General features: G+C 43.3%; 2 protein-coding genes across 2 annotated transcripts in view; both read left to right on the top strand.

The window, feature by feature from the left end:
• Positions 1 to 13,988, top strand: part of sec23a (Sec23 homolog A, coat complex II component) — a 29,705-nt gene extending 15,717 nt beyond the window's left edge. Inside the window, exons 13-20 of the mRNA XM_083998366.1 lie at positions 3,600 to 3,706; positions 6,414 to 6,567; positions 6,705 to 6,782; positions 7,441 to 7,602; positions 9,620 to 9,706; positions 9,809 to 9,964; positions 12,830 to 12,895; positions 13,060 to 13,988. Of these exons, the coding sequence (XP_083854492.1) occupies positions 3,600 to 3,706; positions 6,414 to 6,567; positions 6,705 to 6,782; positions 7,441 to 7,602; positions 9,620 to 9,706; positions 9,809 to 9,964; positions 12,830 to 12,895; positions 13,060 to 13,149 (900 nt within the window). The 3' untranslated portion in view covers positions 13,150 to 13,988. The remainder of the gene's footprint in view (positions 1 to 3,599; positions 3,707 to 6,413; positions 6,568 to 6,704; positions 6,783 to 7,440; positions 7,603 to 9,619; positions 9,707 to 9,808; positions 9,965 to 12,829; positions 12,896 to 13,059) is intronic.
• Positions 13,989 to 14,814: 826 nt separating this feature from the next.
• Positions 14,815 to 19,972, top strand: clec14a (C-type lectin domain containing 14A). Its single transcript, XM_083997887.1, has 2 exons — positions 14,815 to 14,887; positions 17,745 to 19,972. Exons 1-2 carry the CDS (start codon positions 14,882 to 14,884, stop codon positions 19,212 to 19,214), a joined length of 1,476 nt encoding a protein of 491 aa, XP_083854013.1. The 5' UTR covers positions 14,815 to 14,881; the 3' UTR covers positions 19,215 to 19,972.
• Positions 19,973 to 24,811: the final 4,839 nt, after the last annotated feature.

Below are 24,811 nucleotides of genomic sequence, written 5' to 3'. Positions count from 1 at the left end.
TTCACAACACTGTTAATGTGTAAAATCAAATATAGTCTAAATAACATTACATTACTCATATGTTTACATAAAATATTTAATGTATCTATTAATATATGACCAGTTATTAACCCCTCAGGGGAAGTGTTTAAAATATTCAGGTCATAAATTGTCATCTATACCAAATATTTACTTTTATTTTAATGGTTTTTTGTTTTATTTGGGGGTTTTTTTTAATTAAAAATGACACACTAACATTTAACTTCCTACCAATCCAATGTTACATTAGTTAATGGACCAGTATCTGAGCATTTACCTTTACTTTGGCACCACATCTGCCAATATAGTTCTGACATCATGTTTTTTGGGAAGTGGCTGTCTTTAGGAACCTTTACGATTAGTTAATTGTGTTTAATACCGCGATCAGTTGTGAAAACAAGTAATCGTGACATCGCTACACCCAGTTCACACGTCTGACCAGTCACATGCAACAACATAAGCCCCGCCCCCTCCTCAGGTGAATCCAGACCGGTTCTTCTACAGACCGGACCTCAGTCTGCTTCCATGGCGATGAGTCACAGATGAGCCGAGTGATGGAGCTGCAACAATTAATTAACGATTATTAAATTAATCATCAACTATTCTGATAATCTAATAATCAATTTGAGTCGTTTTTTAACTCATTGAGTGCCAATAACGTAATTTTAGGTTTTTTGCTTTTTGGTAACACTTTACAATAAGGGTCCCTTAATTAATGTTAGTTACGGTAGTACATTATTAAGCATTAATATATAAACTAATGTGTTAACTAACGCTGAGTAATGCATACATAATGATAACTAATTACATTATTCAACTTTTAATTTATTAACTAACTTTGAGTAGTAAACATTAATTAACTGCTTAGTAATAGGCTACATTAATTAATGTGTTTCCTAGCCCTAAGTAATACATAATAATGACTGTTAATATATCTTTAAACGGTTAATTAATGCTTAATAATGTACTAACTAACGTTAATTAAGGGACCCTTATTGTAAAGTGTTACCTGCTTTTTTTTAAATTATGAAACTAGACACTTTAACAAACCTTTATGTGTAAATTTGGGGACTCTACAACGAGCAGAACTGAAATAGATGACGATCAAAAACTCATGACAGCTCATGATCTGGAAGTTTTCATCATAACTCGGCTTTTGCAAACTGAGTTCTGCATGTGGATGCAGCAGCGGCTCAAATGCGAGTGTCAGAAGAGCGACAGGCACAAACAGAGCAGCTTTCATAAAAGACGCTCTATCTCCTTTTCTAGAAAAAAAGGAGGGATTTTGGTGAAACCCAGCCATGTTTAGCTTGACTTTTCTCAGGAACGGAGGCACGTAGAAACAAACGGTTTGTGGCCATTTGAGGCATAAAGTTTCACCTTTCAATTGAGCTACAGTATGTGTTGGTGGCAATAATATAGAATACACTATGGCTCTACAAAAATCATCAAAAATGGTCTAAATTGCTGATACACTTGACTAAAACTTTGGAAAGGAGCGCGGCACTCAATGAAACAAAGCTCCAGATTCTCTGATTCCAGCTTCTTCAATGTGAATATTTCTGGTTTCTTTGTTCCTTTATGACAATAAACGGAGTCTCTCTTTGGTTTGTGGACAAAACAAGACATTTGAGGACGATGTCGTCTGGTGGTTTTCAACATTTTAAACATTTTATTGACCAAACAACTGATCGATTAATCGTTTAAAGCTTCAGTCAGCGATCCGGTGGTTTTGTCTAACTTCCTGTCAGCAGATGGAGTTAGCAGCCCCCGCCCTCGTCATGGATCTATTGGTCCTCGTCCCTACGTCACCACATTCAGGCGCATCCCTTGGCTGCACACACAGAGAGGACTGCCCCTTTATGCCGTTCTCTCTCCTCATTGGATAAAGGTTGTAGGATACAAGGAAAGTTTTCTCCTGGGCTCAGAGCAGAGCAGAGTGACTGACAGACCCGTGTTTCAGACCAAACACTCTATAGAAGTGATTGCTGTCGGAAGATACAACGATTTAAGACTTAGATTAACACAAACATTCACCTTACTTCTGCTTTAATCGTTTAAATAATCAACAGATAAATCAATAATGATAATAATCGTCGTTCCTACCCAGCGACCATGAACGCACCGTCACCGTCTCGGGAACCAACAGGGTCCTGAGTCTGCAGCTGCGAGGGGGCGGAGTCAGTCCAGCTGCTCCAAAGGTCAAAGGTCAAAGCAGCTGCGGTCCAGTTCAGCTTCAGGTCCAGTTCAGGTGCTGCAGAGACGAAGACGATCTGAGTCTGAGACCGAGGAGGAGGAGGAACTCTGTGTGTGTGTGTGTGTGTGTGTGTGTGTGTGTGTGTGTGTGTGTGTGTGTGTGTGTGTGTGTGTGTGTGTGTGTGTGTGTGTGTGTGTGTGTGTGTGTGTGTGTGTGTGTGTGTGTGTGTGTGTGTGTGTGTGTGTGTGTGTGTGTGTGTGTGTGTGTGTGTGTGTGTGTGTCTCCAGAGGTTAGGGTTGCCATGGTTGCCACGGTCACCTGTCAGACACCTGCTGAGATGATGGCAAGAGGACACACACACACACACACACACAGGATATTGGATGTTCAGGTTGTGTTGACACTGCAGTCAGCAGATAACTGTGTGTGTGTGTGTGTGTGTGTGTGTGTGTGTGTGTGTGTGTGTGTGTGTGTGTGTGTGTGTGTGTGTGTGTGTGTGACTCAGGTAATAACAGGTGTGTAATCATCATCATCATCGTTCTGCCTCAGACCACTGAGTGTGAAGCAGCCAATCAGAGAGCAGCATGTTGGTTCTTCAGCTGTAAACACACTGATTACTGGTTATTGATGGTTAACTGGTTATTGATGGTTAACTGGTTATTGATGGTTTACTGGTTATTGATGGTTTACTGGTTATTGATGGTTTACTGGTTATTGATGGTTTACCGGTTATTGATGGTTTACCGGTTATTGATGGTTAACTGGTTATTGATGGTTAACTGGTTATTGATGGTTAACTGGTTATTGATGGTTAACTGGTTATTGATGGTTTACTGGTTATTGATGGTTTACCGGTTATTGATGGTTTACTGGTTATTGATGGTTAACTGGTTATTGATGGTTAACTGGTTATTGATGGTTTACTGGTTATTGATGGTTTACTGGTTACTGGTTATTGATGGTTAACTGGTTATTGATGGTTTACTGGTTATTGATGGTTAACTGGTTATTGATGGTTAACTGGTTATTGATGGTTAACTGGTTATTGATGGTTAACTGGTTATTGATGGTTAACTGGTTACTGGTTATTGATGGTTTACTGGTTATTGATGGTTTACTGGTTATTGATGGTTAACTGGTTATTGATGGTTAACTGGTTATTGATGGTTAACTGGTTATTGATGGTTTACTGGTTACTGGTTATTGATGGTTTACCGGTTATTGATGGTTTACTGGTTACTGGTTATTGATGGTTTACTGGTTATTGATGGTTAACTGGTTATTGATGGTTAACTGGTTATTGATGGTTTACTGGTTACTGGTTATTGATGGTTTACTGGTTACTGGTTATTGATGGTTAACCGTTGATCCGGTCTGTCCGCAGCACAACGCTCCGATCCCTCAGGGCGGCCGCGGAGCGATCCAGTTCGTCTCCCAGTACCAGCACTCGTCAGGACAGAGGCGCATCCGGGTCACGACCACGGCCCGCAAGTAAGACACACACACACACACACACACACACACACACACACACACACACACACACACACACACACACACATCCTTGTAAATCTATCTTTGTGAGGACATGTCATTGACATAATGTATTCCCTAGCCCCTAACCCTAACCTTAACCATCCAAAACAAATGCCTAAACTTAACCATCACTCTAAACCTCATTTAAACCTAATTATAACCTAAACTTAACCGTTACTCTAAACCTAATTATAACCTAATTATAACCTAAACTTAACCATTACTCTAAACCTAATTATAACCTAAACTTAACCGTTACTCTAAACCTAATTATAACCTAATTATAACCTAAACTTAACCATTACTCTAAACCTAATTTAAACCTAATTATAACCTAAACTTAACCATTACTCTAAACCTCATTTAAACCTAATTATAACCTAAACTTAACCATCACCCTAAACCTAATTTAAACCTAATTATAACCTAAACTTAACCATTACTCCAAACCTAATTTAAACCTAATTATAACCTAAACTTAACCATCACTCTAAACCTAATTTAAACCTAATTATAACCTAAACTTAACCATTACTCTAAACCTAATTTAAACCTAATTATAACCTAAACTTAACCAGTACTCTAAACCTAATTTAAACCTAATTATAACCTAAACTTAACCATCACTCTAAACCTAATTTAAACCTAATTATAACCTAAACTTAACCATTACTCTAAACCTAATTTAAACCTAATTATAACCTAAACTTAACCATTACTCTAAACCTCATTTAAACCTAATTATAACCTAAACTTAACCATCACCCTAAACCTAATTTAAACCTAATTATAACCTAAACTTAACCATTACTCCAAACCTAATTTAAACCTAATTATAACCTAAACTTAACCATCACTCTAAACCTAATTTAAACCTAATTATAACCTAAACTTAACCATTACTCTAAACCTAATTTAAACCTAATTATAACCTAAACTTAACCAGTACTCTAAACCTAATTTAAACCTAATTATAACCTAAACTTAACCATCACTCTAAACCTAATTTAAACCTAATTATAACCTAAACTTAACCATTACTCTAAACCTAATTTAAACCTAATTATAACCTAAACTTAACCATCACTCTAAACCTAATTTAAACCTAATTATAACCTAAACTTAACCATCACTCTAAACCTAATTTAAACCTAATTATAACCTAAACTTAACCATCACTCTAAACCTAATTTAAACCTAATTATAACCTAAACTTAACCAGTACTCTAAACCTCATTTAAACCTAATTATAACCTAGACTTAACCGTTACTCTAAACCTAATTATAACCTAATTATAACCTAAACTTAACCATTACTCTAAACCTAATTATAACCTAAACTTAACCGTTACTCTAAACCTAATTATAACCTAATTATAACCTAAACTTAACCATTACTCTAAACCTAATTATAACCTAATTATAACCTAAACTTAACCATTACTCTAAACCTAATTTAAACCTAATTATAACCTAAACTTAACCATTACTCTAAACCTCATTTAAACCTAATTATAACCTAAACTTAACCATCACTCTAAACCTAATTTAAACCTAATTATAACCTAAACTTAACCATTACTCCAAACCTAATTTAAACCTAATTATAACCTAAACTTAACCATCACTCTAAACCTAATTTAAACCTAATTATAACCTAAACTTAACCATTACTCTAAACCTAATTTAAACCTAATTATAACCTAAACTTAACCAGTACTCTAAACCTAATTTAAACCTAATTATAACCTAAACTTAACCATCACTCTAAACCTAATTTAAACCTAATTATAACCTAAACTTAACCATTACTCTAAACCTAATTTAAACCTAATTATAACCTAAACTTAACCAGTACTCTAAACCTAATTTAAACCTAATTATAACCTAAACTTAACCATCACTCTAAACCTAATTTAAACCTAATTATAACCTAAACTTAACCATCACTCTAAACCTAATTTAAACCTAATTATAACCTAAACTTAACCATCACTCTAAACCTAATTTAAACCTAATTATAACCTAAACTTAACCAGTACTCTAAACCTAATTTAAACCTAATTATAACCTAAACTTAAGTTTTCTGAGGACTAGTTACATGGTCCCGAGGACTAGTTACAGAGGTCTGAGGACTAGTTACATGGTCCTGAAGACTAGTTAAAGAGGTCTGGTGACTAGTTACATAGGTCTAGGGTTGAGGACTAGTTACAGAGGACTAGTTAAATAGGTGAGAGGACTAGTTAAATAGGTCTAGTTACAGAGGACTAGTTACATAGGTCTAGGGTTGAGGACTAGTTACAGAGGACTAGTTACAGAGGTCTGAGGACTAGTTACAGAGGACTAGTTACAGAGGTCTGAGGACTAGTTATAGAGGACTGGTTAAAGAGGTCTAGGGTTGAGGACTAGTTACAGAGGACTAGTTAAAGAGGTCTGAGGACTAGTTACAGAGGATTAGTTAAAGAGGTCTGAGGACTAGTTAAAGAGGACTAGTTACAGAGGTCTGAGGACTAGTTAAAGAGGACTAGTTACAGAGGTCTGAGGACTAGTTACAGAGGTCAGAGGACTAGTTACAGAGGTCTGAGGACTAGTTACAGAGGACTAGTTAAAGAGTCACTCTCTCACACTGTGATGTACCCCCCCCCCCCCCCCCCCCCTCCAGCTGGGCCGATGCTCAGTCCCAGATCCAGAGCATCGCGGCGTCCTTCGACCAGGAGGCGGCGGCCATCTTGATGGCCCGGTTGGCGGTTTACCGAGCCGAGACGGAGGAGGGACCGGATGTCCTCCGATGGCTGGACCGGCAGCTCATCAGACTGGTACGGAGAGCTGGGTCGGGTCCGGGTCTGGACCAGGACCAGGACCTGGACCAGAACCACCAGACCCTGGTCCTGGTTCTGGACCAGGACCAGGGTCTGGTGGTTCTGGTTCTAACACTGTTTTTCCTCCTCCTCAGTGCCAGAAGTTTGGAGATTACCACAAAGACGATCCGAACTCGTTCCGGTTCTCGGAGACCTTCTCCCTGTATCCTCAGGTGACTCCTCCCCCCACGCCGTAGATATAGTATATACTGACTAGATGCTTCTCAGCGTACGTCAACACGGCGGCCATCTTGGTCCGGGGTTTCTGACCATAGACATATAAACGTCTGACCAGCAGTCAGACCAGTCAGACCCTGTACAACACATTTCACTGTATTTATGCACGTGGGTGTGTCTGAGTATCGAAGTGTATGTTTAATACATAAAAAAAAAAAATTAATTAATTAAAAAAAAATTTGTTGTATCATAAATATCTGTCTGACATTTATAATTAACCAAACGGCTTGAAAATGGTTGAATATCCAGTGAGTTGTGGTGATGTTAATGGTTGATAGACCTCTAGTGCAGGAAGTAGACACGGCTTCCCCCTGACCAAGATGGCCGCCGCGCTGACGCATTCCACTCAATAGAGCTGCCTGGGAACGCTGCATCTAGTCAGTATATCTATGGTTAGCTGTTAGCTGCTGCTGATGTCATCACGCCTCACTTCCTGGTTCTCACCTGCCTGTCTGTGTGTGTGTGTGTGTGTGTGTGTGTGTGTGTGTGTGTGTGTGTGTGTGTGTGTGTGTGTGTGTGTGTGTGTGTGTGTGTGTGTGTGTGTGTGTGTGTGTGTGTGTGTGTGTGTGTGTGTGTGTGTGTGTGTGTGTGTAGTTCATGTTCCACCTGAGGCGCTCTCCGTTCCTCCAGGTGTTCAACAACAGTCCAGATGAGAGTTCTTATTACCGCCACCAGTTCAACCGCCACGACCTCACGCAGGCGCTCATCATGATCCAACCGGTGCTGTACGCCTACTCCTTCAGCGGCCCGCCAGAGGTACACAACTACACAACAACTACTACACAACTACACACACCTGGAAACAATGGGCGTCATGCAACCCAAACATTGGAGGCGGCACAGTGAACGTGAACATCCTATCACGGCCGTAGCGCGCGCAAAATCTTTTGGGGGGATGCCCTCAAATCAGTTATTTTGGGCACTAACGCTACGAAAAGTTGGTAAACTGAATTTCAGAAACATTATGTTGGCTAATGATGTGGAACAATAGACCGAATCTCCTTGTTGTTTACATTCTACTTCCTGGTAGAAAACCAGCACGTAATTTGAATGAGATCAATAGTAACGAACGAGAGTTTAGCTATATATCATATTTTTCACGCCCTATCACCGTTTAGACAAATCTGAAATGATTGAAGAAACATTACTATTTCTGTGTGTGTGTTTTGTGTTGCTATGTGTTGTATTTATTCAGTTTGGGGGAATCACAGTGTCTAGAAAGCATCAGTGGCTCAGCTGACAAGGAGCTGTGTCTCAATTCAGGGGCTGCAGCCTTCGGAGGACCCAGCCTACCCGGTCTCCGGAGGCCACGGCTTCGGAGGCTCCTCCGTCGGCTGCATCAACGGTCGGTAAATGGGACGGTCTAGCCTTCAGAGCAGATCCGAACGTAAACAACGGCCTAACGTAAACAACGGCCGGACGTTAAACATTTAAAAGTGGCGCTTGCAACGGCTCTACCGCTCCTCCGCTCCTCACTTTTTTTTTTTTTTTTTTTTTTTAAAGAAGTAGAATCAATACAAGGGCAGTTATCATTAATATACTAATAAACAAACCATTGAACAGCAGCCAGGGGGGGGGGGGGGGCTTCAGGCTATTAAGTGAATAGAGAATAAAGAGCACAAGTAATGTGTTTTCATAGCTTTCTTATTAAAAGTTGTCACACACAAGACGCTTTGCCTCTGCTCCTCACCTGTGCAGCCAGAGCTACCGTGGCTACAGCACAGAGCTGCTACCGTTCGATAGCTATCGGCTAGGTTGCTAATAACAACAACGGTGCAGCAAAGCATCTTGGGATACGGGAGGCCGCGAAGGATAGTAGCGATGCATCCTCCGAATGCAGGGGAAAGGAGGACGCATTTGGAGGCTGCATTTGGAGGAGCCTTCGAATTTAGACGAATTGGGACAGCCTTCGCGCAGCGCTGTGACGTAATCGGCCTTCAAATCCACCCTCCGAAGGATGCAGACCCTGAATTGGGACACAGCAAGGGACAGCTAACGGTACCTAAGCTAACGGTAGCTAAGCTAACAGCGGTAGCTAAGCTAACAGCAGGACGTCAGCTGTTAAAACCCTCCCGTTGTGGGACACGACATGAAACTACTCCAGTTAGCTCAGTCATGTTGGAACTCAGATATCCGCTGGAGAAAATATTTTTTCATGGAGCGTTTATTGAGTCACTGAGTTATTAAAGTTAAACAGGTAGCTAACCGTTAGCCCGGCTAATCTATGATAACCATGACTAATTACAAAAATGTGCACACAGAAATAGTAATGTTTGTCCAATCATTGGTTTTATAGACTTTACAAACATCAGATTAGTCTAAACGGTGATATAGTGACATGAAAAATTAGATAAATATAGTGAAACTCTCGTCCGTCACTATTGTTCTCATGCTGGTTTTCTACCAGGAAGTAGTTGTAAACAACAAGGAGATTCGTCCTATAGAGTGTTTGGTCTGAAACACGGGTCTGTCAGTCACTCTGCTCTGCTCTGAGCCCAGGAGAAAACTTTCCTTGTATCCTACAACCTCTATCCAATGAGGAGAGAGAACGGCATAAAGGGGCAGTCCTCTCTGTGTGTGCAGCCAAGGGATGCGCGTGAATGTGGTGACGTATAGGGACGAGGGCGGGGACTGCTAACTCCATCTGCTGACAGGAAGTTAGACAAAACCACCGGATCGCTTACTGCTGCTTTAAGGCTGAGATACAATACGTTTCAGTTATTGTTTGGTGGATTTATCAGTGATTTATCAGTGATTGATCCGTGTGTTCCAGCCCGTCCTGTTGGACAGCAGCAGCATCCTCCCAGACCGAATCCTCCTGATGGACACGTTCTTCCAGATCCTCATCTACCACGGAGAGGTATACACACACACACACACACTAATACACACAGTAACACAGACAGGAAGTGATGTCACAGCGGGTAGCAGGAAGTGATGCGTGTTGTGGCCCCGCCCCCAGACCGTGGCCCAGTGGAGGAAGGCCGGCTACCAGGACTTGGCCGAGTACGAGAACTTCAAGCACCTGCTGCAGGCGCCGGTGGACGACGCCCAGGAGCTGCTGCACACGCGCTTCCCCATGCCGCGCTACATCGACACGGAGCACGGAGGCAGCCAGGTGGACACACACACACTAATACACACACACACACACACACTCAGACACACACACACACACTAATACACACACACACTAATACACACACACACACACACACTCAGACACACACACACACATACACACACAGACACACTCATACACACACACACCTGTAGTGTTCATGGTGTCTCGGGGTGTAAAGCTACACACAAGTCATGGTGCGGTACAACGGCCAAAAAGCAGCAAAAAGTCACATATTTAAAAGACAAACTGTTTAGATTTATTTTCAACACCACTCGAACGCAGAACCAACTAAAAACCATCTTCTGTTATAAAAGGAAACAATAAATAGCCTAGAATAAAACAAGTGCATTAGGAGTGTTAGGTTTAGATAATAATAACTTTATTTATATAGCACCTTTAAAAACACAAGTTAACAAAGTGCTTCACAAAACAACATAAAAGAGACAAGTCACAGATGTTTTGTTGTGCACGGGACGTTTCAGGGTGGAGAGTCTGTGTTTCCTCTCCAGCCAATGACAGAGCTCAGGTGAAGTTCCATGCAGCAGAATAGGAGAGCTGCAAGCTATCCCGAATGCTAACCGCTACCGCTAACTAGCGATAGCGGTTAGCATCCTTGGCTACCACCTCCTCCCAGCTCACTACAGCGGCTCCTGGTGTTGGTGACGGCCGGGTATCGACTCACCACTCCAGAGCTTCACTACGACTCTTTTCGCCACTTTTCATGGCGGATGCAGGCGGCTTCCATGATGGAGCGTTAACTTAAATAATGGTGCGTTAACTTCCGCAATGGTGTGCTAACTTCCACGATGGAGCGCTAACTTAAACAATGGAGCGTTAACTTCCGCAATGGGGCGTTAACTTCCGCGAAGGTGCATTAACTTCCGCGATGGTGCGTTAACTTGCGCGATGGTGCGTTAACTTCCGCGATGGTGCGTTAACTTCCGCGATGGTGCGTTAACTTCCGCGATGGTGCGTTAACTTCCGCTATGGTGCGTTAACTTCCGCTATGGTGCGTTAACTTCCGCGATGGAGCGTTAACTTCCGCGATGGTGCGTTAACTTCCGCTATGGAGCGTTAACTTCCGCTATGGTGCGTTAACTTCCGCGATGGTGCGTTAACTTCCGCGATGGTGCGTTAACTTCCGCTATGGTGCGTTAACTTCCGCGATGGAGCGTTAACTTCCGCGATGGTGCGTTAACTTCCGCTATGGTGCGTTAACTTCCGCGATGGTGCGTTAACTTCCGCGATGGTGCGTTAACTTCCGCTATGGTGCGTTAACTTCCGCGATGGTGCGTTAACTTCCGCTATGGTGCGTTAACTTCCGCGATGGTGCGTTAACTTCCGCTATGGTGCGTTAACTTCCGCGATGGTGCGTTAACTTCCGCTATGGTGCGTTAACTTCCGCGATGGAGCGTTAACTTCCGCGATGGTGCGTTAACTTCCGCTATGGTGCGTTAACTTCCGCTATGGAGCGTTAACTTCCGCGATGGAGCGTTAACTTCCGCTATGGTGCGTTAACTTCCGCTATGGTGCGTTAACTTCCGCGATGGTGCGTTAACTTCCGCTATGGTGCGTTAACTTCCGCTATGGAGCGTTAACTTCCGCTATGGTACGTTAACTTCCACAATGGAGCGTTAACTTCCGCGATGGAGCGTTAACTTCCACAATGGAGCGTTAACTTCCACAATGGTGCGTTAACTTCCGCTATGGTGCGTTAACTTCCGCTATGGTGCGTTAACTTCCGCGATGGTGCGTTAACTTCCGCTATGGTGCGTTAACTTCCGCAATGGAGCGTTAACTTCCGCGATGGTGCGTTAACTTCCGCTATGGTGCGTTAACTTCCGCTATGGTGCGTTAACTTCCGCGATGGAGCGTTAACTTCCGCGATGGTGCGTTAACTTCCGCTATGGTGCGTTAACTTCCGCTATGGAGCGTTAACTTCCGCGATGGAGCGTTAACTTCCGCTATGGTGCGTTAACTTCCGCTATGGTGCGTTAACTTCCGCGATGGTGCGTTAACTTCCGCGATGGTGCGTTAACTTCCGCTATGGTGCGTTAACTTCCGCTATGGAGCGTTAACTTCCGCTATGGTACGTTAACTTCCACAATGGAGCGTTAACTTCCGCGATGGAGCGTTAACTTCCACAATGGAGCGTTAACTTCCACAATGGTGCGTTAACTTCCGCTATGGTGCGTTAACTTCCGCTATGGTGCGTTAACTTCCGCGATGGTGCGTTAACTTCCGCTATGGTGCGTTAACTTCCGCAATGGAGCGTTAACTTACACAATGGTGCGTTAACTTCCGCTATGGAGCGTTAACTTCCGCGATGGTGCGTTAACTTCCGCGATGGTGCGTTAACTTCCGCTATGGTGCGTTAACTTCCGTGATGGAACGTTAACTTCCGCGATGGTGCGTTAACTTCCGCTATGGAGCGTTAACTTCCGTTCCAAAACATTATTTTGTATTAGAAGAGTCATTCCAAATCTCCACAACTTTTCTTTGTCTTTTCCTTTTACTTCTTTACAACTACAGCACTGTTTTTTTTACAGTGTTTCAAATTTTAAATTTCAAATTTGGCAGTGTTCTCTCTGAAACTAAGTTTTGAAACTCTTTGAAAAAGTGTTGAAACTCTGTAAAACAGTGCTGTAGTTGTAAAGAAGTGAAAGAAAAAAACAAAGAAGTCGCAGAGATTTGAAATCAAAATTCAAATACAAAATACTGTTTTCAGAGATTTGAATTTTTATTTCAGCTTTTCAAAACACTATTTACACCTACAAATTTTTTCAGTTTTGCTCCATGTGGATGTGGTTTATCACTGTGGTTTATGACTAACACGTTTAACCTTGACCGTGTCCTCAGGCTCGCTTCCTGCTCTCCAAGGTCAACCCTTCCCAGACCCACAACAACATGTACACCTGGGGACAGGTAAGACACACACACACACACACACACACACACACACACACACACACACACACACACACACTCACACTCACACACACACACACACACACACACACACACACACACACACACACACACACACACCTGTCCTGCTGCTCAGTGTGGACGTCTCGTCTTGTCTGCAGGAGTCTGGAGCTCCCATCCTCACGGACGACGTCAGTCTGCAGGTCTTCATGGACCACCTGAAGAAACTGGCTGTCTCCAGCGCCGCTTGACCTGTCTCACCTGTCTTTACCTGTCTCACCTGTCCTCTACTGTCCTCTCCTGTCTCACCTGTCTCACCTGTCCCCTCCTGTCCTCTACTGTCTTTACCTGTCCTGGTAACACTTTACTTGAATAGGTATTCATCAGATTGACATAACACTGTCATAACCATCAATGAATACTTCTTACAGCTGTGGTTAAGTGTCATTCGGTAAGTTATGTCACTTTTGATGCAAAGTTGACATTGTTTGAGATGTTTTTGTTCTGACAACTTGACATATTTTTTTTTAAAGTTTGTCCATTAGGTCTGCTATGACAGTTTAAATTGTCTTTATGTCAAGTTGTCAGAACAAAAACATCTCAAACAATGTCAACTTTGCATCAAAAGAGACATAACTTACCGAATGACACTTAACCACAGCTGTTATAAGTATTCATTGATGGTTATGACAGTGTTATGTCAATCTGATGAATACCTGTTACAGTAAAGTGTTTCCCCTGTCCTCACCTGTCCCTCTTGTCCCTCCTGTCCTTCCTGTCTCGTCCGTGTCTACCTGTACTCGTTGTTTTGCCTCTGCTGCCTGAGTCATAGTATTACCTGTCTCCAGCCGGCCAATCAGCAGCCGGCTCTGCACACCGACGGCGAGCGACGCCTCGGCTGCAGCTTCATGACGTCACGCTGAACACTTCCTGTTGGCCGCCACCAGGGGGCGGGGCATCGCGCCGTCGGTGTGTCGCCCTCGCTGTTACTGAACCTGTCGCCAGGTTTCCATGGAGACGGCCGGCGACTGATGTTTGTGTGAAGTTTTATTTTTAAGTTTCATCGAGTTTCTAATAAAACTGTTGTGGAGACGAACAGAGAGAGTGTGTGTGAGCTCTCTGACACACACACACACACACACACACACACTACCAACACACACACACACACACACACACTACCAACACACACACACACACACACACACACACACTACCTACACACACACACACACACACACACACACACACACACACACACACACACACACAGGGTCACGTTCCTTATCTCAGTGTTGCCACGGCAGCAGCGGTCCATTATTCGTAGCTCCGCCCACATGATCTTCCTGACTTCCTGTCATTCTTCAGACATTTCCTCCAGGAAGCATCTGGGTTGCCGTGACAACGGACGAACCTCCGTGCCCATTGTTTGGTCAGATACAAGAACTTCTGTGTGTGTGTGTGTGTGTGTGTGTGTGTGTGTGTGTGTGTGTGTGTGTGTGTGTGTTGAAACCAAAGAAGTGAAGAGATGTTGTTGAAGCTGTTGAACTCGTTTCAAGACGTCTGTTTGTCTCGTGTCTGAACGTGTCATTGACGATGACGATGATGATGATGGCGATGATGATGATGATGATGACGATGATGATGATGATGATGGTGATGATGATGATGCATCAATAAAGATGAAGATGAAGATGAAGTCGCCGTGTGAACAGACCCGGACTCAGCTCCAGATTCCCGTCTGTGAAGTTTCCTCTCAGAGTTTCTCAGGAGGAAACGCAGCTCGCCGTATCACCACTAACACACTTCCTGTCCAGGAGGGGGCCTGGTGGGGGCTGAGGGGGCCTAGGGGGGGCCTGGGGGGGGCTAAGTGGGCGGTGGTGATGTCATCAGAGATAAACCAGCAGAGACTGGACAGAGCAGAGCGTCGTGAAGAGACAGAAGACGGAGCAACGACCACCGGACCCGGAGGAGAAAGACAAGATGAAGGTAAAGAACAAACTCCTCATGTGACCTGTTGATCGGCCAATCACAGCCAACGACTGGTCAACGATCAATCACCGACTCTTAGAGAACTTACTCCAGTGGTTTTATACAACACAACTAACTAACCTCCAGGTAACTAACCACCACCTGGTACCTGGGCCCGGTGGTCTGACAGGGTCCTGGTTGGACTGGATCACATCCTCCTCTGGGCCCAGTTGTTCAAAAGGTCTGTTTTACTTTTATCCCAGTTGTTAAAAACAAAGTTGGATTGGATCAGTCTGATCCAAATCCAAATTTTCAAGATTACCAAATCCGGATAATGAGTGCTCTAGATGGGACTGTGCATCACAATGAAGGCTGATTGGTCTGTTAACAACAGGTAGAACAGCAGCATGAGGTCTCTCAAAGTGTGTTTATTTGAAAACGAGTGTATGTATTGTTGTCTCTGCTCTTTGTTGTTTCTTCAATGTCTTTTAACAGCCAGACTCCATCTGGTCTGGCTGGTAAAATACATTGAAAAAAGCAAATATACACCTACATTAGTGAAATTGTGAATATTTCCCCATGTGTTTCAAATTCAAACTTCAAATTTTAAAATTCAAACTTCAAATTTCATTAAATTCAGTTTTGGGGAAGTTTTTCAGTTGTAGAATATTCAAAAGTTAAAGTTGGAGCAAAGTCCAAACTGTTGTAGATGACCAGATTCAGATACTGAGTGTTAAATGTGTTTCAGACTGAAGCTGATTGGTCCGTTACCGACAGAGCAGCAGCAAATGGAGACACTCAGTGTGTTTATTTTAAAATGGGATGTTTGTGTTGTTTTCTGAGCTGTTTCTGTTTCTGTGTCTTTTAAACATCCAGACCTGACGTATGACAGCAACTATGACAGTACATTATACAGTCAAATATATTGTGAATAATTTTCCATGTGTTTCAAATTCAAACCTCAAAATAATCTAAAGTTTACTTCATTTACTTTAACACTAAAATTTAAGAAACAGGTGTAAAATATCAATGTAAATATACGACAATATAAATGTTGTTTATTTGACCAGTTTGAATTGAATGTGAATGACATTGGACCTCATTTATCAAACATACACCAAAAAAAAAAAAAATGGGTGTGGGGGAGAGTGGGGTAATTTGTGCCAAGGGGCAAGTAGTGCCACCCCTGTTACCTAGAAAACCACAGAAGAAGTTGGTCATGTGACCACATGTCCATTCCACTCATCCTGCAAAGAAAGGAGACACGTGGCTTTAGAGATAAGCACATTAGTAAAATTTCTATGATCAAGGTTCTTTGATTGCTGTGTTTGAACAATTATAGACAACTTTGAAAACAGTTGTTTTAGTGCTTTAGTGAGCTACACCATGAGTCTACACCGTCTATACAGTTAGCATGATGCTAGCTCAAAACAGCGACCGTCAGCTCAGCTCAGAGTGATCATTCTGCTGCCAAGCTTTGTTTTCCAAAACGTCTTCTCAAATCTAATAACAAGCTAATGTTGTGTGCGCTTTGTTTTTAATCTCTACGGTTTCTTCTATGGTTTCTCTGTTACGGCATTTCCTGTCTTCATGTGTCAGATTACTGGCACAAGACTAGCGCCACCCGATATGAAGCAGACTTATTGCATCTCACGCAAACGCAGAACGTACAGGCAGCTGTAGTCGGCAGTAGTCGAGGCGGTCGGTGTGTTTCACTGCTTCCTTTCTGCCGACTGCGTCCGACGAGAAGCGACTGAGCCGTTGGATAAAGGCCGGAGTGTGGGGGGCGGCAGACGCCAGATTTATCAACACCACGCCGCTTCTACACCGAAATCGGCAGCGTCCTGAAATACAATCCATACCTATGTTCCCGGGTCCTAAAGGACCCTCTTTTTGAAAAAGGGTCCTATGTTCCACCTTTTTCCCAAAAAGGGTCCTATGTTCCCTGTTTTTCCCCAAAAAGGGTCCTATGTTCCCCCTTTTTCCCCCAAAAGGATCCTATGTTCCACCTTTTTCCCAAAAAGGGTCCTATGTTCCCTGTTTTTCCCCAAAAAGGGTCCTATGTTCCCCCTTTTTCCCCCAAAAGGATCCTATGTTCCCCCTTTTCCCCAAAAAGGGTCCTATGTTCCCCGTTTTTCCCAAAAAAGGGTCCTATGTTCCCCCTTTTCCCCAAAAAGGGTCCTATGTTACCTGTTTTTCCCCAAAAAATGGTCCTATGTTCCCCCCTTTTCCCCAAAAATGGTCCTATGTTCCCCCCTTTTCCCCAAAAAGGGTCCTATGTTCCCCCTTTTCCCCAAAAAGGGTCCTATGTTCCCCCCTTTTCCCCAAAAGGGTCCTATGTTCCCCCTTTTCCCCAAAAAGGGTCCTATGTTCCCCCTTTTCCCCAAAAAGGGTCCTATGTTACCTGCTTTTCCCCAAAAAATGGTCCTATGTTCCCCCCTTTTCCCCAAAAATGGTCCTATGTTCCCCCCTTTTCCCCAAAAAGCGTCCTATGTTCCCCCTTTTTCCCAAAAAGGGTCCTATGTTCCCTGTTTTTACCCAAAAAGGGTCCTATGTTCTCCCTTTTTCCCAAAAAGGGTCCTATGTTACCCGTTTTTCCCCAAAAGGGTCCTATGTTACCCGTTTTTCCCCAAAAGGGTCCTATGTTACCTGTTTTTACCCAAAAAGGGCCCTATGTTCCCCGGTCGCAATACATACTGGGGAACATAGGACCCTTTTACTGAAAAAGGGTCCTATGTACGAGATTTGGAAATCTGTATCCGGTCAGATCAGGAGATCTGATCCACCCTACCAATGTTTTGAAATACGTGGTGTCGAGTTGTGATAATAAAAACCGTCATGTCAAAGCTCTTCTCCTCCTCTTTCATTTTGACAGAGGGACATCATCTCCAGGGGGCGGGACACAGGAAAGACGGCGTTGTGGCTCAGCTGCTGTTGGATTGTCGTCCTGTTCGGGGGCGGAGTCTCTGCTCATTCGGCCTCTCCGCCAACTTACACCATCAACTACAACAGGGCCACGTTTGAAGACGCCATGAAGACCTGCAGCCTCACCACCCTCGGCACCGAGCAGGAAGTCGCCAAAGTCCTGGAGCTGGTCGCCGCGTCGGTGGCACCGCAGAGCAACAGCACCTTCTGGGTGGGGCTGAGGAAAGGCAAGAAGGACTGCATCGTCCCTGAGCGGCCACTCAAGGGCTTCAAGTGGGTGCAGGGCGGCGGCGAGGAGCAGCAGCAGCCCGAGTACACCTGGCTGCAGGAGCCAGAGTACACCTGCACAACGGTCCGCTGCGCCGTCCTGCAGGTGCAGCTGGATCGGTTAGCCGTGAAGAGGTGGGGCCTGATCTCAGTCAGATGTGCCAACTCCTATATGTCCATCTGCAAGACAAGCAGCACCAGGGCACCTGCTGCACAAGAACCTGTTGCACCTGAACTACCTAAACTTGCTTTACCTGAACTACCTAAACCAGTTGCAACTGAACTACCTAAACCTGCTGCAACTGAACTACCTAAACCTGCTGCACCTGAACTACCTAAACCTGCTGCACCTGAACTACCTAAACCTGTTGCAACTGAACTACCCAAACTTGCTGCACCTGAACTACCTAAACTTGCTGCACCTGAACTACCTAAACTTGCTGCACCTGAACTACCTAAACCTGTTGCATCTGAACCAGTTGCAACTGAACTACCTAAACCAGTTGCATCTGAACTACCTAAACCTGCTGCACCTGAACTACCTGAACCTGCTGCATCTGAACCAGTTGCACCTGAACTACCTACACCTGTTGCACCTGAGGCTAGACCGCCCGTGGCGCCTGGCCCGTGTCCGTTCCCGTCTGTACATAACTCCCGCGCCTTCACTCCGGACCCCAGCAACCAGAGCCTGATCGATGTGGAGTGCTGGTCGACCAGCGTGCAGGTGAAGCTGTTCTGCTGGGGCCGTCCCGTCGTGTGGCGTCTGCTCGACCGCTCCCCCGCCAACCTCTCGTCCATCTGCCAGCGCTGCGGCGGCGGCTTCCAGAAGGACACCTCGGGGAACTGCGTGGACGTGGACGAGTGCAGCGGCGGCGGCGGCGGCTGCAGACACGGCTGCGTGAACACGGTCGGCTCCTTCAGCTGCGTCTGCTCCGACCAGGACGGGAAACGCCACGACGAGGGCTCGCCGGCGTGCGTGGAAACCATGGCGACCGCCGAGAGTGGCTCGCTGTCGCACATCCTGATCCCGGTCCTGGTTGCCGTGGCAGCGCTGGTGGTGCTGGTGGTGGTTGTCGCGGTGACAGTGAAGTGCTGCTTGATCAGGAAGTCAAAAAGACGCGACTCAAAGGACAAAGAGAAGATGGAGATGTAGAGTCTGATTGGTCCAGACCATGTGACTGTGATGATGTCTGTGGAGTCTGATTGGTCCAGATCATGTGACTGTGATGATGTCTGTAGAGTCTGATTGGTCCAGACCATGTGACTGTGATGATGTCTGTAGAGTCTGATTGGTCCAGACCATGTGACTGTGATGATGTCTGTAGTGGAAGTTCTTAGCTGTTTGCTCTTGGTGAATAATGAAATGGAGACCTTCTGCCGGCCGACATTGTTTTTACTTCCTTGCAAAGAAAGGTCAGTCCTCACCCAAGCGGTGATGGTAAAGAAAAGAGGAGTGGGGAGACCTAACATTTACACCTGAGGAATGCCCCCCCCCCCCCTATGGTGTTTCACACCCCTCTGTCTGCTGCGGGGGGGTATTTCACACCTGGGGCATCCTGCTGGGTAACAAACAAAAGGAGATCTGGGAAAGTAGGGTGTAGGAACGTCTCAAGTGATTAAAACAAAGGAATATTCAGATTTACCATTACATGTCACAGGAAGTTTGGTTTTATGTTTTTATATAAATGTGGAGTATAAACTTGGTTCGTCTTCTTTCACCCTGAGGCCAATGAAACGCCAATCGAACTGGACTGATTGATTATTGATTGATGGGATGAAAGACTCAGAGTGAACTGACTAGGAAACTATTTATAGATGAAAATGAAAAAAAATACATATAGATTAACCAAAAGGCTTGAATTAGAATATTAAAATCAACGTTGACTTAAGGCCCCCACATACTCGGCCGTACATGACTCAACAACGTTAATAAATGTGTTCATGAGTCGTCAAATCTGATGTTGAGATTTTTTTTCTTTGATCATAATGATTTGTGTTTTTTGAAACCAGGAATGGACTCTGTTCCTCAGGAAACTGATTTGTAAACACACTCAGACCAGAGAAACCACACACACACACACACACACACACACACACACACACACACACACACACACACACACACACACACACACACACACACACACACACACACACACTCCTTCCTGTGGTGACTGGACTTCCTGTGTTCAGTCGCTGCTGTTCAGCGTGCGACCACCAGGAGGCTCCACTGCTCTGATTGGCTGTGGACAGTAACTGAGCTTCCTCTCATCCTCCTTTCAACACACTGCACTGTTGGTCTGACTGAGAAACATTCACAACTAATCAAACTAAATGTGTGAACAACCAATCACACAGTATAAAATAAAAGTATAAATAAAAGTAAAACATACTGTAGATAAAGCTGCTATTAACTCAGCTCCATCAGATTGGCTGCACTGGTTTTACTTTCATATACTTCAAATGTAGGTCATTATATAAATTATTATTATTATAGAGTTGTATTTATTCACTAGGATATCTGCATCTATATTTGCCTGTGAGCTCCAAGCAAACAAGATTCAGTCTTAGTCAATATTGATCCATTACTTTCCATGTTGTATCAGTGCAGTTGTAACTACACTACAACTAAAACTAGAGAAGCCATGAGACGCACACGGAGACCGGGGTTCAAACCCAGGACTTTCAGATTTCAGATTTTTTTTTTTTTTTTTTAAATGGGAACAGTAGCTACATATTAATGAACACTTGTGTAAATATGTGGATTGTTGCCAAGTGGCTCATTTCCATCCCCAGTCCCATTGGCAGGTTGATGTTAGACATGAAAACAATGGAGATAAAAGCACAAGAGGCAGGACTAGGACAATAGAACAATGCATCATGATAACACCTTGACATCTGACACAAACATATATTACATGAACAATATAGCCTATCTATATTACAGTAATTGGCCAAAGAAGTATTAAGGGGACCAACTGATTACAGAACAGTTATAAAGTGCTACAGTGCTAATTAAAGTGCTATGTGCTAAAGTGACGAGTGTAATATTAAATTTAATCTGATTGCACGATGCCCCGATAAAGTGCAGGATTGACTTAAACTGCACTATGCCCATAGCACACGATGCACATGCAGATGTGTGTCTGATATTGCACTAAATTTGTATCCATACATGTATTATGTACACACTATTGTATGGAATTGAAAAGTATATGTATATACAATATACAAAGCGGCTTAGCGGCTCCGCTAAATCTGGTGCAGCCATCTTTTTATTTTTTTCCATAATTAATGTCACTGCACACTGTCCTTTTTTAAATAAAGATATAAAAATACAGAGTGGTGCCCCACACAATTAACACTTTTAGACAGTTTGTTTGTTTATACAGATCCCCATTAGCTGCAGCAAAGCCACAGCTTCTTCCTGGGTCCAACAGTATCAAATATACATTCAATAATACAAAAACAGAGACATTATATAAAAAAAACCAAAATTAAAAACAAAGAAAATACAAAAAACTAGTGAGCAATATGCCTCACCTAACAAAACAACAACAGGGTGAGCGTTTCCACTTTCTTACTGGGCTTTATCCTTTTTTTTTTTTTTTTATGATCACAGATCTGATTTTCCAACAGTGTTGAGAAGTTTAGTCACCGAGGAGCTGACGTCTAGTTCCAGGTCTCTGGTTCCAGGTCTGGGATGCACCGAAACAGAATGAATACAGACCAGATGCAGTCGGCTACAACACCGCACAACACCACACAACACAGCACAACACCGTACAACACCATACAACACAGCACAACACCACACAACACCACACAACACCGTACAACACCACACAACACCGTACAACACCATACAACACAGCACAACACCACACAACACAGCACAACACAGTACAACACCATACAACACCATACAACACCATACAACACAGTACAACACCATACAACACCGTGGCCTCTGCAGCTCTGGTGGTGCTGTGTTGATGTATAAATGTTCTGGTTGCTCTGTTCACCAGCTGGACCAGGACATTTATACATCAACCAGCACCAACAGATTTCACTGTGTTGTCATGATGTCACTCAGGTTTCTTCAGTATCACAGAGATGGTTCAAGCAGCCGAATGATGAAATGTAAATGGTCACGTGAAAAAGAATTTCCCTAGAGGGACAATACATGTCTAAAGTCTAAAGTCTAAAGTCTAAAGTCTAAAGTCTAAAGTCTGACCTGCAGCTCGACATCAGCTGTTTCTTCCTCCTCTTCTCATCCCAGACGGAGAACTCCTCTTCATCGTTCTAACTCCTCTTCATCGTGGGGTTTTAACGGCGTCTAACCAGGCTGATACGGACGGCCATGTTGGTGATCAGAGGTCAGAGGTCAGAGGTCAGCTGTGTAACAGGTGACCTCCAGGTGACCTCACTCACCTGCAGCAGGATGACTGACAGCAGAGCATGCTGGGAAACCGCTCCCTGTGTGTGTGTGTGTGTGTGTGTGTGTGTGTGTGTGTGTGTGTGTGTGTGTGTGTGTGTGTGTGTGTGTGTGTGTGTGTGTGTGTGTGTGTGTGTGTGTGAGTGACACCCTGTTATTAAAGTCATGTTGACGTTTGTTTCTCCACTGAACTCTTCAACTCTGTTTCATCAGTTCAGCCCTCAACACACACACACACACACACACACACACACACACACACACACACACACACACACACACACACACACACACACACACACACACACACACACACACACACACAGACACACACACACATATAATACACACACACACAGACACACACACATTACACACTAGTGACCAGCAGAGGGCGCCACAGTGACAGTGACTCTCCTGCAGGAGGGAAGTGTGTTATTAATGTGTTTTATTCATTGTTATTTAGGACAGAAACCAACATTATTATAGATCCTAACCGGTCTATACTGGTCTATACCGGTCTATACTGGTCTATACCGGTCTATACTGGTCTATACCGGTCTATACCAGTCTATACTGGTCTATACCGGTCTATACTGGTCTATACCGGTCTATACCGGTCTATACTGGTCTATACTGGTCTATACCGGTCTATACCGGTCTATACCGGTCTATACCGGTCTATACCGGTCTATACCGGTCTATACAAGCTTTATTTCAAAAAGAATTAGTTTCAGTTCCATATGTAGGCCTAATGACTCATTGGAATAACTTAATAATTTGTTTAATTTATATAGCGCTTTTCAATAACCCAAAGACGCCTTGTTTTGCATGATCAATAATAAAGTAAAAGAAGTGTCAGAATTTAACCCTCTAAAGTCTTTTTTTCCTCCACAACGTTTTAAAAATGTCACCGTTACTAGTTGCTCTTCTTGTCTGCGATGCCCTGAAGACGTCTTTCATTTGTTCTGGTCTTGACCTTTTCCCACCGGTCTCTGTATAGAGTCTGCCCGTTCATGTCCTCCTACTGAGCCAGAGTTCCCCTTTGGTAAATGGAAACACAGTGAAGCCGAACAGTATGTTTTCAAAACAAAGTTAGACAATATGACATCATTCATTTCATTATCCTTTTAGCCCAACGGCACATTCATAAATGTAGATACACAAATCAAAATCCTTCTTTTCTTACATTTAAGAATGAAGTCAAACATTAAAACTATTGAAACATCTAATAACATAAAAACTATCAAGACCTTTAATCTATGTACAATGTCTTTATAACGCAGTCTGGAACAAAGGCCTTCATGTAGTGTAGGTAGTCTTTGTTGTGTTGTTTGTTTGTGTTGAACTGTATTGTTTTGCACAATTCTGTGTGGTTGTATGATCTCCAAATAGCCCCTAAGTGCTTTAATTGCAGTAGAAGACTCTCTGCACTCCTCCCGTTAGCAACGCCAGCCCATAATAGCCCTGCCCAGAGATTTACAACATACAGTGTTGTGAACAGACCCAAAGAAACGGCCTATTTTCACGGCCTAAAAGAGGTTTTACCTGAAAAAAAACACACAGTTCCATTGTTCACTATAATATAATTTTTTCCAGCCCTTCAAAGTGCAGGAAAAACACAGTTTTTATTTGGACCTAACCAACTGCTGATCGGCGGGCGCTAACCCTGGGCGGAGGGATACGTGAGTTGGTTCGGTCCAAATAAAAACTGTGTTTTTCCTGAACTTTGAAGGGCTGGAAAAAATTATATTATAGTGAACAATGGAACTGTGTATTTTTTTTCAGGTAAAACCTCTTTTAGGCCGTGAAAATAGGCCGTTTCTTTGGGTCTGTTCACAACACTGTATGTTGTAAATCTCTGGGCAGGGCTATTATGGGCTGGCGTTGCTAACGGGAGGAGTGCAGAGAGTCTTCTACTGCAATTAAAGTACTTAGGGGCTTTATTATTTAATTTCATGAGTATCAATCACCATGGAAATTCTACTCAGTTTGACTTTTACATAATTATCAATATTTTTATTATCTATTCAACCCTTTATTTTAACTTTCAGACCTCTGACACCGTCATAACAATATGGAATCACCTTGCCGACAGGTTCTCTGTTCATGCTGTTCCTATTTTTGGCCTTTTCTACTTTTTTACTCAGATATGGAACAAAAGAATTTAAAGCTTTTAACAAGAATAATTCTGTAAGTGTGTTTAAGTATGTAAAGCTTGAATTATCAATAAAGACATTTGTTCAAAAAAAAAAAAAGTACTTATGGGCTATTTGGAGATCATACAACCACACTTTTTAAAAAAAATGATA

This window comes from Trachurus trachurus (assembly GCF_905171665.1).
Source record: "Trachurus trachurus genome assembly, chromosome: 22".
In the NCBI taxonomy this organism is placed as follows: Eukaryota; Metazoa; Chordata; class Actinopteri; order Carangiformes; family Carangidae; genus Trachurus; species Trachurus trachurus.
The sequence above is the reverse complement of the archived record's forward strand: the minus strand, read 5'-3'. Positions and strand labels throughout refer to the sequence as shown.